At 39.0% G+C, this 13,574-nt stretch overlaps 1 protein-coding gene across 3 annotated transcripts in view; it reads left to right on the top strand.

The window, feature by feature from the left end:
* AP3S2 (adaptor related protein complex 3 subunit sigma 2) overlaps positions 1–13,574 on the top strand; it is a 58,124-nt gene that overhangs the window by 2,003 nt on the left and 42,547 nt on the right. For all 3 annotated transcript variants that reach the window (XR_006963391.1, XM_047086544.1, XM_047086543.1), the window contains exons 2-3: positions 1,243–1,334; positions 1,699–1,810. Coding sequence is in view for 2 of the 3 variants with exons in the window: in XM_047086544.1 (XP_046942500.1) it covers positions 1,243–1,334; positions 1,699–1,810 (204 nt within the window). In the remaining variant the exon portion in view is untranslated. The remainder of the gene's footprint in view (positions 1–1,242; positions 1,335–1,698; positions 1,811–13,574) is intronic.

Genomic DNA, 13,574 nt, shown 5'->3' with positions numbered 1-13,574 from the left:
TTTCCCTCTGTGGCCACTTCCACCTAGGGTCAGGTAAAAGGCTTTGTTTGGTTTGAAAGCTGTTTTGGTCAGTTTAAAAAAGTGCTGATGCTTAGCATGTTTTCTGTTTCCAAGTACGCAGAGTTAATCCTTTACAGCATCCTGGCGTACTCAGACTTACAGTGACTAGTCTTCATTCATTCAGTAAATAACAGAGGGCCACTGTATGTCCATGTTGAGCCAAAGTTCTGAAAAGTAATTTCACAATGACATCTTGTTTGGTTCTCTTTCTTTTAAAATAACTGGTGATTTCAAACAAATTCAGTGCTGTAGAAAGAAGGCATTAATGTTACTTCAGTCTAGTTTCTGACTCTAAGGGCAAGTCTGGTCTGAAGATTTTCTTAAGCTTTGCTACTCAAAGTGTGATCTCCAAACCAGCAGCTTTGGTATCACCTGGAATGAGATACAGTCTCAGGACTTACCCCAAACCTACTAAATTGGAACCTGTATTTTGATAACATTCCCAGGTCACTGGTCTACAGGTTTTTATTACTTTTGTCTTAATGATTAGTTTCTTCCTGCCATCATCCTTTTTTAAAACCATACTTACTGTGAACCTCCTCTGTATAAATAGAAGTCAGTGTAAGTTATCAAGAGATGTTATTACAGTTGAGCTTTCTTGTATATAGTAGTTAAAAAAAAAGTATAACTCTATTCCAAATTCTAATCTGTAAATAGAATTTTTTCTGTCTTCCTCAGTAACACCCCATTATACCGTATTGTCAGTGCAAAAGATGGAAAATTCGGTTTTTAAAAACAAAATTACATGATTACATCTTGACCTCCTTGAAGGGTTAGACCTATTGACATTGGCATAGATGTTTTCTAGGGGAAGACAAAATATTCCAGGACTGCTCTTCTAGTTATTCTTTGATCTTTTAGGAGAGTTTATCAGTTCTCATTTCCTTGGTTGTTAACTATAAGGAAGTATCACCTTACCTATCAGGACAATAATGGTTAGTGACTAGATATCTAGGTAAATATACCCTATCTTAATTCCTATAACTGAGTCTTAATCTATTTTTCCATAGATTTCCCTTTTATTTTTTCTTTACTCATCATTTTTTATTTTTTCTGAAAACTGGTACCAAATGTTCCGATAATTCCCTGCTTGGAAGCATTTCTCTCCCTGTGTATCCCCATCCATGGAATGTAGTTTTTCAGACCTCCCCACTGAGTCACTTTATTTATTTTATTCCACAGCCAGAAGAAATTCAACAGCAGATTGTCCGAGAGACCTTCCATCTAGTTCTCAAGCGAGATGACAACATCTGTAACTTCTTGGAAGGTGGAAGGTAAACGATGGGTTTCAGTTTTCTACCCACACGTCTACTATTGGGTGGCCTTCATCGCTGTTTCCTCAAGTGTCGGGTGGGTGCCTGAGCTGCCCAGGAAGAGTCCCACTTCCGTTTGGAAGCTGTTGCTTGGTTGTGCTTCATCTAGAGGTTTGGTTCCTGGGAAGATGGCAGAAGAAAAGGTGAGGTCAAGTGGCTTTAGGCATCTCTGCCAAACTTGGTTGCTGGTCCCCTGCGAGAAATGGCCTATTGTTTGGCCCATCCTCCCCTTTCTGTTGAGACCGTTCTCATTCTTTGACACAGGGTTTCTTGGAGATGTGTTTAGTTAGGATATAGCCATTTAAATGTTTCCCATTTTCCACAGTTTGATCGGTGGCTCCGACTACAAACTGATCTATCGGCACTATGCTACACTGTACTTTGTGTTTTGTGTGGATTCATCCGAGAGTGAACTTGGAATCTTGGACCTCATCCAGGTATGTGTAGTCAGCTAATGATGGCAGCCAGTAGAGAATTCGCACTGGATTTTTGCGTAACCATCCTGTAGGTCTTGTTGTCAGTCTCTTTATTGACACTGGTAAGAGTTGCCAGGTGTCCACCATATGGTACTGTAAGAAAGCTCCTAGCAACCCGTAAAAACTCTTAGAACTTTTGGACTCCTTGGTTTCTACCCAGCTCTCTCCCTGCCCTTGGTTTTCATGTACGATTCTGACACCCAATTCCAATTTGTCTGTTCTTTCCCCGACACCACCTAGCAGTTAGCTCAGTTCTCTGTGGTGTCCCACAAACGAGCAGGTGTCCCACAAATTTAACTCCGTTCTGACGCCACCTACCTGGAGATAGATAGACATGACAGCACTCACAAGTCCAGGTTGTCTGTCACCTGTGCTTCTGACTGGCTGGCTGTAGATCAGAGGTTCCCATGACACCCTCCTTGGGTTCGATTAATTTGCTAGAAGGGCTTACAGAACTCTCTAGAAGAACATTGTACTTACTAGATTACCAGCTTGCTGTAAAAGGATGCACAGGGCAAGGAAAGGGGAAAGGGCATGGAGCTTTTATGCCCTTTCCAGTCAGGCCACTCTCTCCCATCTCCATTAACCTGGAAGCTCCCAAACCCTGTCCTGTTGGGTTTTTCCGGAGATCTGGGGTGGGACTGAAAGTTCTGATCCTCTGATTGAATGGTTGTTTTTCCTGGCAACCGGCCCCCATCTTTAGGTGCTTTCCAGAAGTTACCTTATTAACATAAACAGGACACCTTTATCACTTAGGAAATTCCAAATTCCTTTATCACTTAGGAGCCCTGTGCCAGAAATAGGCATGAATACCAAATATTTTCTTATTATAAATTATAGTAGCATACTATATTTAGAAATTTTCTTCAGCTATCAAACCAAATGATATTTAAGAATTCATACATTTTATTTTCACTTGTAATTCTAGCCTAAGACAAAGAGGCTTGATGTTTTAGTTAGTCTGTGCAATCTTAACATAGATCAACATGATTTTTTTAGGCTTTTTAAAAGTTAGAAATGGCTTACAGATCCTTTTTCATTATCTTCATGTAAACTGAGATGCCTAGGGACCCTAGCTTGAGAACCATTAATTTAGTATAATTTCGTCATTTTAGATTTTTTTTTTTAAAGTAATCCTGCACCCAATGTGGGGCTCGAATTCACAGCCCTGAGATTAAGAATCGTATGCTCTAGGGGCGCCTGGGTGGTGCAGTCGGTTAAGCGTCCGACTTCAGCCAGGTCACGATCTCGCGGTCCGTGAGTTCGAGCCCCGCGTCAGGCTCTGGGCTGACGGCTGGGAGCCTGGAGCCTGTTTCCGATTCTGTGTTTCCCTCTCTCTCTGCCCCTCCCCCGTTCATGCTCTGTCTCTCTCTGTCCCAAAAATAAATAAACGTTAAAAAAAAAAAAAAAAAAAAAAAAAAAAAAGAATCGTATGCTCTACTGACTGAGCCAGCCAGGCGCCCCTAATTCCATCATTTTATAGGTGAAATTTTAGGCAGGCTTCCTTTAAGTGACTCGGATAAGTTACTTAAGTAGAAGGCACTGAAGTAGAAGCTTGCATTAAAACCTAACTAACAGAAAAGTAAACTCTCTAGCTATAAAAACACAAACTTTACATTCAGAAAATGATTTGGGGCGCCTGGGTGGCGCAGTCGGTTAAGCGTCCGACTTCAGCCAGGTCACGATCTCGCGGTCCGTGAGTCCGAGCCCCGCATCGGGCTCTGGGCTTGATGGCTCAGAGCCTGGAGCCTGTTTCTGATTCTGTGTCTCCCTCTCTCTCTGCCCCTCCCCCGTTCATGCTCTGTCTCTCTCTGTCCCAAAAATAAAAATAAAACGTTGAAAAAAATGAAAAAAAAAAAGAAAATGATTTAAGGTGATTAATTTAAGAGTTCATACATTTTATTCACTTGTCGTACATAACAGTATAAATAACCTAAAAAAGACTAATCTCTCAGATAATTTTTAAAACTTTCTTAAAATACCTGAGTCAGATTGGACATTGAGTCAGTGTGGTATAATAGAAAGAACTCCAGATCTAGAATCATAGAACCTGCATTTGAGTCACAGACCTACCATCTGAATGTAGAAATACCAGGTTGTAGGATTCAATTATGACGATGTATTTTATAGTATTTTAAACTATAGAATGCGATAGAAATGTACATATAAGTGTGTTAGAATAAAAAGGAAATATGTGATAATATATTTTAAAAATTGATATCTATATTAGATATCTATATCTATACCTATATCTATATTATAATATCACAATATATATATTACACTATGTTACCATATTACACTATATTACTATTATCACTATATTACAATATCTATATTAGCAAGAAAAAGAAATTAACTTTATAAGGTAATGGACATTTATTAAATAGTGTGCACTGGATTTGGGAAGATAAGTAAAAGGGTGACAATAATAGGAACTAAAGGAAAATGATAGGTTTGATCTTTGAAAACACAATAAAATCAACAAATAGTTGGCCTAATATATTGAGGATAAAAGTCAGAAAACAACATGTTTTTAGAGGATCATCTGCATAGTTGTATTACTAATGTATTTGAAATAGCTGACGTCAGAACATGAATACCAAATGAGATCAACAACAAGGCTCTTAATCCAGCATCAGGATGAAATAAGAAAGGTGTAAAAAAGAACTGACTCCTGGGATGGCTGGGTGGCTCAGTCAGTTAAGTGGCCGACTCTTGGTTTCAGCTCAGGTCATGGTCTTGTGGTTTGTTGATTCGAGCCCTGAGTCGAGCTCTGCACTGACAATGCAAAGCCTGCTTGGGATTCTGTCTCTCTCCGTCTCTCTGCCCCTACCCGCTCGCGTGTGCGTGCAATCACTTACTCTCTCAAAATAAATAAACTTTAAAAAGTATGGGGCACCTGGGTGGCTCAGTTGGTTAAGCATCCAGCTTCAGCTCAGGTCATGATCTCATGGTTCATGGGTTCGAGGCCCGCATTAGGCTGTGTGTGGACAGCTCAGAGTCTGGAGCCTGCTTCAGATTCTTTGTCTTCCTCTCTGTCTGCCTCTCCCCTGCTCATGCTCTGCTTCTGTGTCTCTCTCAATAAATAAACATTTAAAAATAAAACAAAAACAAAACTGTCTCCCTAATAGATTCGGTAGAATTCTTTTTAAATGTTGAAGTACAATAAAACCTCTATCTTGTAAAAGGTATTTCTTAAACCGAGAATAAAAATGTCATACTATTTAAGCGATTTTACAGTGTAAATGGTTTGTAATCCAAAAGCCTTGCAAAAAAATATTTTGAGTAATATTGCATATTAGTTTTGGTACAAAATTACTAAAGAAAATCTTAGCCAATAATGACTTGTAGCAAGGAGTCACCAGACCTGGCTTTTGTTTCTTTCTGTCCCATTAACAAGCATTGTGGCCTTGGGGTGCCTGGGTGGCTCAGTTGAGTGTCCGACTTGAGCTAAGGTCATGATCTCACAGCTTGTGAGTTTGAGCCCCACATGGGGCTATGTTCTGACAGCTCGGAGCCTGGAGCCTGCCTCCAATTCTGTGTCTTGCTCTCTCTCTGCCCCTCCCCACTCACATTCTGTCTCTCAAAAATAAGTAAACATTAAAAAAAAAAAAAGCATTGTGGCCTTAAATCTTGGTTGGCTCTAGGGTGCTTGTTTTATGTTTTGGCTTGTGTGTGTGTGTTGATTTACAGTATACTAGTTCTTAGGGTCTGTTACAGCAGTAAGAAAAATAGTGGAGACTGATAGAGTTGCATCAGTAGATGCCGAGAGAAATGATTATCCAAATTATATTCCCGAAATGCTCTTTTTTTTATTTTTTTATTTAAAAAAAATTTTTTTTTAAGGTTTATTTATTTTTGAGACAGAAAGAGACAGAGCATGAGCAGGGGAGGGTCAGAGAGAGAGGGAGACACAGAATCTGAAACAGGCTCTGGGCTCTGAGCTGTCAGCACGGAGCCTGACACAGGGCTCAAACTCACAGACCGTGAGATCATGACCTGAGCCGAAGTTGGACGCTCAACCGACTGAGCCACCCAGGCGTCCCACCAAAATGCTCTTGAATTGAAATAAGAAACATTATTATTTGATTATGTAGTGCATGTTTATTTATTTATCATAAACTACTTGTTGTTGAGGAAATAAACCACGTTTACATGGTTCAGGATTCAAAAGGTGAACCAAGAATATATAGTGAAAAGTATTTTTCTTCTTTTCTCCAGTACCTAGTTTATTTTTCTAGAAGAAGCAAATTTTAGGGTTTTTTTTTTTCAAGGTTTTATTAATTTATTTTATTTTATTAATTAATTTATTTTTATTTTATTGTTTACATTTATTTATTTTTGAGAGACAGAGCACAAGTGGGGAAGGGCAGAGAGAGAAGGAGACAGAATCCAAAGCAGGCTCCAGGCTCTGAGCTGTCAGCACAGAGCCTGATGTGGGGCTTGAACTCACAAACTGTGAGATCATGACCTGAGCCGACATCAGACGCTTAACCAACAGAGCCACCCAGGCGCCCCAAGATTTTATTTATTTATTTATTTATTCATTCATTCATTCATTCATTCATTTATTTAATAAACTCTTCACCCAGTGTAGGGCTTGAACTTATCTCAAGATCAAGAGTCACGCGCTGTACCAACTGAGGCAGCCAAGCACCCCAGCAAATTTTAGTTTTAAAACCAAGGACCAGTGTTTTCTCAGGAGAGAAATCTGTAGGCATTCATGAAAACAAGGATATCTCTTACTATTTACTCTAATTTGAACAAACATTTGTAATGAGGTATAAAAAAGGAAGTGAACAAGTAACATGGTAAAGGAAGAAAGAGAGATGAGTTGTCACTATAACATGGCCTGATTATATACCTAGAAAACCTTTAAAAAAAACCAGCAAAAATTATACCAAGTAATGAATGATACGGGCAAAATGGCAGAATATGAGATAAATTCATCAAAATTGAAGTTTTTTTTCTGTGAAAACAGGTAGAAAAACCTTAATTTAAAAAAAGAAAACCCTCACAATAGTGATAAAGGATATTGAGTGTTTGGAAATTAATTTAGTGTGGAATACTTAACATTAATTCCAATAAAATTATAAAATATTAAAGGAAAGACATAAAAGAATACTTAAAATAAATGGAGCTACAAGTCCTCTGCTTGTTGGGAAAAGTCAAGCAAAGGTAATAATAGTAATCAATAAATTAAATGGGAAACCAAGTGTAATTGCATCAGAAAATCTTACAGAACTTTTGGTGAAGGGAAAATTTATCAGGAAAAATGAATGGCCAAGCAATGTAAAAGTACGTTTTGAGGGAAAGAGGTCAGCAATTGGGGATTGGCTTTGCTAGGCTTCAGAATATATAATGATTACAGATGAAATTATTACCTACTTAGGAAATCTGAAACAATCAAGTGGTAAACCATTAGAGCTATTAATAGAGTTCATTATGGGGACAAGTTTAACATATAAAAATCAATAGCTTTTCCTTAGCAATAATAAGGAAATATTTCAAGGGGCCCCTCAACAAAAGCAAAAAGGTCCATAAGATATCAAGAAATAAACGTAAAACATGTGTAAGATGTATATGAAGAAAACTCTCAAAATCTACCAAAAATATGAAAAAAGAGCAAAATAGATGAATTAAGCACACCCTTTGCCTGTTGAGAAAACTTACTACGATGTCCCTTACTTCCAGACTATCCATTTACTGAAAACCCAATCAGAATCCCTGTAAGATTATTGTTTTTAAAATTATTAAAAAAAAATTTTTTTTAATGTTTATTTTTGAGAGAGAGAGAGAGACAGAGCACAAGCAGGGGAGGGGCAGGGAGAGAGGGAGACACAGAATCCGAAGCAGGCTCCAGGCTCTGAGCTGTCCGCACAGAGCCCGACGCGGGGCTCGAGCCCGCGAACCGTGAGATCATGACCTGAGCCAGAGTCGGAGGCTCAACCGACTGAGCCACTCAGGTGACCCTAAAATTATTTTTATTGTGTAACATGTATATACAAAAAAATAACGCTAACCATGCTGATAAATCTAAAAAAGGCCAGTAAAATGAAACTGTCACCCAGATTAAGAAACAGTGCACTCCTAGTGCCCTCAGGCTTGTGCGTGCAGTTCCTCGCTTCCATCCCCTCATCTGTGGCATCCTTCCTCCGGCATTTGAGTTGCTCACCCCTTGGCTTCTCTTCACAGCTTTACCATGTGATGTATATTCCCTAACTGCTGTCTGTCTTAGTTTGGAAAATCTGAGTGGCAAGCACAGACAGCCGTGGGAGGCTAGTGTCACTTGGCCACTTCTCCGTGCAGGCCTCCGAGAGAAGGTCAGCTGAGCAGAGTGTCTGGGTCACGGTCTGGCTTCGGGATCCCTGAGAATGTCCATGAGCTCCTTCTGGGGACACCCGAGGGCAAGGCGTGTGAGGGAATCTGGAGAAACAGACCTTGATGTAGGCGGGGCACCTGGCTTTGGCATTCCAGCGGAAACGTGGTGAGGAGGAATCGACCACGCCACGTTTTCTGTTTCTCAGCGTGTCCCGACCTACCTCTCTTTTCCAGGAGTGAGTCAAAGCAGAACGTTTCAGTGGGGGCAATTTGAGTGTCCTTAGCCCATCTGGCCGTAGGGGAGTAGGAGAGAAATTAGATTGTCTCCATTTTTTTTTTTTTTTTTTTTTTTTTTAATTAACACAAAACTACTGCGTGTCTTTATGCGGACTGTTGGGCCAATTTACAGAATAGACAGAAAACAGAATTCCTGAGTCAAAGATACTAATATTTCTAATTATAATGCATGTTGCTAGGTGGATATACGGAAAAGCTATATTAATTTATAATGTCTCCAGGAGTATTTGAGTTCATGTGTCTTCCTACCTCTAACGTTGAAATGTGTCATTTTTAATTTCTACTCTGAGGTAGAGTGCTGCCTCACAGATGTCTGAATTTTTATTTTTAATAATCCTGCCTACTTTTTCCATGTGTAGATTTCCATTGTTCTTTTCATATACACCTATTATAACATAATTGAACCACTTGTCCAGTAAACTCTAGAACCTGGTTTATGGTATTATATTACATATGTTCTAAGATGCACATTTTTTTCACACTTTAATGACTGCAGCATCAGGATGCATATTATATTAGATGACCTCTCACGATTATAATTGACATCATTTTCATCTTAGCACACAAATGATTTCTCTTATCAAAAGTAATTCTCTGTATATTTTTTAGTTTATTTTAAAACTAACTTTTTTTCTGAATTATTCAATGTAAACTATCCATTTTACCTCCCTTTGTTGAAGGAACCTTAATGTATAATGTGTTTAGAGTAAAATTCAAACTCCCTGTCAGCCTACAAGGCCTGACGTGATCTGGCTCCTTTGTCCTTCTCTGTCTGACCTCATCATACTCACTTTCACCTTCACACTACTCTAGCCATTTCAGTCTTCTTTCTGTTTCTCAGACTCAAGTGCAGTTTTGCTTCAGGGCCTTTGCACTTGCTCTGTCCACTAGAACACTCTTGCCCAAATCCCTTTCCTCTATAGCGCTTCAGTGACTCGCTTCTTTAGCGTTCGTGACTCGGTCCAAGATCCTGAGACCTTCATGACGGCCTATCTGAAGTAACCCCCATCACACCATCCTGCTCATTTCCTTCAGAGCGCTTATGATGGTGGAAAAGATCATGCTTATGTGCCTCGTTCTTCCCACACTCAGAACATAAGCCAGCCGAGAATGTGACTTATTGACCAAGGTAGCCCCGGAGTAGAGTGGTAGGTGTCTAGCACATAGTAATCAGTCACTAAACATTGGTTGAATAAACTTTATAATACATAGTGAGATTTAGTTTTTACTCATTGTTTGTTCGACTAAGTTGTGTTTCTCTTTCTGCATGAGTTTCACCCTGTTTTATTTATTGTCGTTAATATAAGTTCATATACTTAATAAGACTTAATATCCCCCTTGGGTGCTGTTCTCTTTCAATATATTCACTGATACTTATGACCATTTGTTCATCTGGATACATTCTTGAATAATTTGTAAAGGTCCCAAAAGTCTCTGTTGGATTTGTACTTAGAAATGTATTAAAAATAGCATTTCTTGGGTCGCCTGGGTGGCTCAGCCGGTTAAGCGTCCGACTTTGGCTCAGGTCATGATCTCACGGTCCGTGAGTTCGAGCCCCGCGTCGGGCTCTGTGCTGACAGCTCAGAGCCTGGAGCCTGCTTCAAATTCTGTGTCTCCCTCTCTCTCTCACCCTCTCCCATTCATGCTCTGTCTCTCTCTGTCTCAAAAATAAATAAGCATTAAAAAAATTAAAAAAAAAAAAACCTTTAAAAAAAATAGCATTTCTTTCCACTTCTTCATTCTTCTTTCAGATCTTAAAGTTTTTTTTTTTCAAAGAAGGTCCTAATATCTTATGGTTTATTCTGAAATTTTAAGATATCAAGCTTTTATACGTCATTATGTTCACAAATATTTCTTACACAACATTCCCTTTAATTCTCAATTTGTGATTGACACTGTTCACTCTCCACTAAAACTCTGTGCTTATCTCCTCTACTTTTTCACTAGTTATAAGTTTATCTTCCTATTCAGTTGTTTTCAATTAAAAAAATAAATGCATTTTTTTTTCAACGTTTTTATTTATTTTTGGGACAGACAGAGACAGAGCATGAACGGGGGAGGGGCAGAGAGAGAGGGAGACACAGAATCGGAAACAGGCCCCAGGCTCCGAGCCATCAGCCCAGAGCCTGACGCGGGGCTCGAACTCACGGACCGTGAGATCGTGACCTGGCTGAAGTCGGACGCTTAACCGACTGCGCCACCCAGGCGCCCCAAAAACAAATGCATTTTTAAGCCTTTTAGAACAAAGATTTATTTCAGTATATGTTGAGGTACGGAACCAAGTTACTTTTTTTCCATATCGTTATCTAGTTTCTCCAAATTATACGGCCTCCCATTGTTTAAACTTAACTGTCTATATACATTTAGGCCTATTTCTGGAATTTCAATATATTACTTCGTTTTGGGTTTTTAAAATTATACAAGTAGTACGTGAACATATTCTTTCTTTTATAAAAGATTCAAACAGCAAGTTTATTAACGGAGAACGGAGAAGTCCTTCCCTTAGCATTCATACCCTCTCACTCAAACACCACTCCCCTTCCTAGAGGCAGCCGCTATAAAGTCTTTAAATGCATGGATATACAGGGGCCCCTGTGGGCGTCTCAGTCACATATGCGTCAGTCTCGATTTCGGCTTAGGTCGTGATGTCACAGTTCATTAGTTTGGGCTCCACGCTAACAATGCAGAGCCTGCTTGGGATTCTCTCTCTCCTTCTCTCTCTGCCCCTCCCCTGCTAGCACTAAATAAATTTTAAATGGTAATAATGCATGCATATATATACACGTCATATACATTTACTTTTAAAAATAAAGAATAGTCACACTACATGCTTCTGTAACTTGCATTTCTGTCGCTTCATAATAAGTCTTGCAGCTTTGTCCATTTCATATATTCTTTTTAGTAGTGCAGGATTTTTCCGTAATACAGGTATGTCATAATATTTTATTCAGTACCCAGTTTCTCACTGTTTTAAATAGCACACACCCTTGTACATTCATCTGTATGCCCGTGTGTTAGTTTCTTTGGTAGGCTCTTAACGTTTGAATTGTTGCTTTGGTTAAAGGGTGTGCACTTTTTAATGTGATAGGTTTCTCCCAGAAGGCCTGTTTCACCATCATGTCACCAATTTTCAATGTTAAGAATATTCTCAAATGTTTGCCAGTCTGATAGGTGAGAACCTAGAAATTCATGGTCTTCCCAAGCTTTCTTGAGTATTGCTGAAGCTGCATGTCTTTTAGTGTTTATCAATCGTTTATACTTGAAAATATCTGACCACATCACTTGTCCGCTTTTCTAATGGCCATTTGTTTTATTCATTGGTAAGTGTTGCATTTTTTTCCTAACTTTATGGGTATTAAATCCTTTTTCTATTGTATTTATTGCAAATATTTTCTCCTAGTCCATTGTTCTTTTTTTTCTTTTTGTTCTTTTAACTTTAGTTATGTTTGTTGATGTTTTTCCTTATAGCTCCGAGGTATAAAAATGTTATCCAATATTGCAGTTCCTTTTTTTTCTTTTGAGAAAACCTTTTTAAATTTTCTCTTCATAGATATATACATACACACACACTATATATATACACATACATATATATGTATATATATATATGTATGTATTTTTACTCAGTAAACCCTTGATTGATGACACATAAGGATAACTCTTCTTATTCTTTAGCCATTCTTTTTTTTTTAAACCAGTTTTAAAGACTTTACAGTATAATTAACATACAATGTTATATTAGTTTCAGGTGTACAATAGAGTGATTCAACAATTCTATACATACTCAGTGCTTGTCACTCTAAGTGTACTCTCAGTCCCTTTTTTTTTTAAATTTTTTTTTTCAACGTTTATTTATTTTTGGGACAGAGAGAGACAGAGCATGAACGGGGGAGGGGCAGAGAGAGAGGGAGACACAGAATCGGAAACAGGCTCCAGGCTCCGAGCCATCAGCCCAGAGCCTGACGCGGGGCTCGAACTCACGGACCGCGAGATCGTGACCTGGCTGAAGTCGGACGCTTAACCGACTGCGCCACCCAGGCGCCCCTCAGTCCCTTTTACCTATTTCACCCATCCCCTTCCCTCTGGGACCCACCTGTTTGTTCTCTGTACTTATGAGTCTTTTTTGTTTTCTTTTTTTGTTTATTCATTTGTTTAGTTTCTTAAATTCCACGTGAGTGAGTGAAATCATACGGTATTTGTCTTTCTCCAACTGACTTATGTCACATCACATTATACCCTCTAGATCTGTCCATGTTGTTGCAAATGGCAAGATCTCATTCTTTTTTATGGCTGAATAATATTCCATTGTATATACGTACCACATCTTCTGTATTGTATCCATTCATCTATCAGTGGACACTTTGGTTCCTTCCACACTTTGGTTATTGTAAATAATGCTGCAGTAAACACAGAGAGGTACGTGTATCTTTTTGAATTAGGTTGTTTTTTTTTTAAAATGTTTATTTTAGAGACAGAGAGGGACAGAGCATCAACGGGGGAGGGTCAGAGAGAGGGAGACACAGAATCTGAAGCAGGTTCCAAGCTCTGAGCTGTCAGCACAGAGCCCGACGCGGGGCTCAAACTCACAGACTGTGAGATCATGACCTGAGCCGAGGTCGGATGTTCAACCGACTGAGCCACCCAGGTGCCCTGAATTAGGTTTTTTAAATATTATTTGGGTAAATAGTAGTGGAATTACTGGGTCATGTGGTAATTCTATTTTCAATTTTTTGAGGAACCTCCATACTGTCTTCCGTAGTGGGTGCACCATTTCGCATTCCCACCAGTGGTGCACAAGGATTCCTTTTTCTCCGCATCCTCACCAACACTTGTTTCTTGTGGTTTTGATTTTAGCTCTTCTGACAGGTGTGAGGTGATATCTCAGTGTGGTTTTGATTTGCATTTCCTTGATGGTGAGTGATGTTGAGCATCTTTTCATGTGTCTGTTGGTCATCTGTGTGTCTTCATTGGAGAACTGTCTGTTCATGTCTTCTGCCCATTTTTAAATGGACTTATTTGTGGTTTTTTTGGTGTTGTGTAAATTCCTTATATTTTTTGGATACTAACCCTTTATTGAATGTCATTTGCAAATACCTTCTCCCAT

Source organism: Lynx rufus, unplaced genomic scaffold, assembly GCF_022079265.1.
Source record: "Lynx rufus isolate CCGP_SWC_20201006 ecotype Redwood Valley unplaced genomic scaffold, mLynRuf1.p SCAF_21, whole genome shotgun sequence".
In the NCBI taxonomy this organism is placed as follows: domain Eukaryota; kingdom Metazoa; phylum Chordata; class Mammalia; order Carnivora; family Felidae; genus Lynx; species Lynx rufus.
The sequence above is the reverse complement of the archived record's forward strand: the minus strand, read 5'-3'. Positions and strand labels throughout refer to the sequence as shown.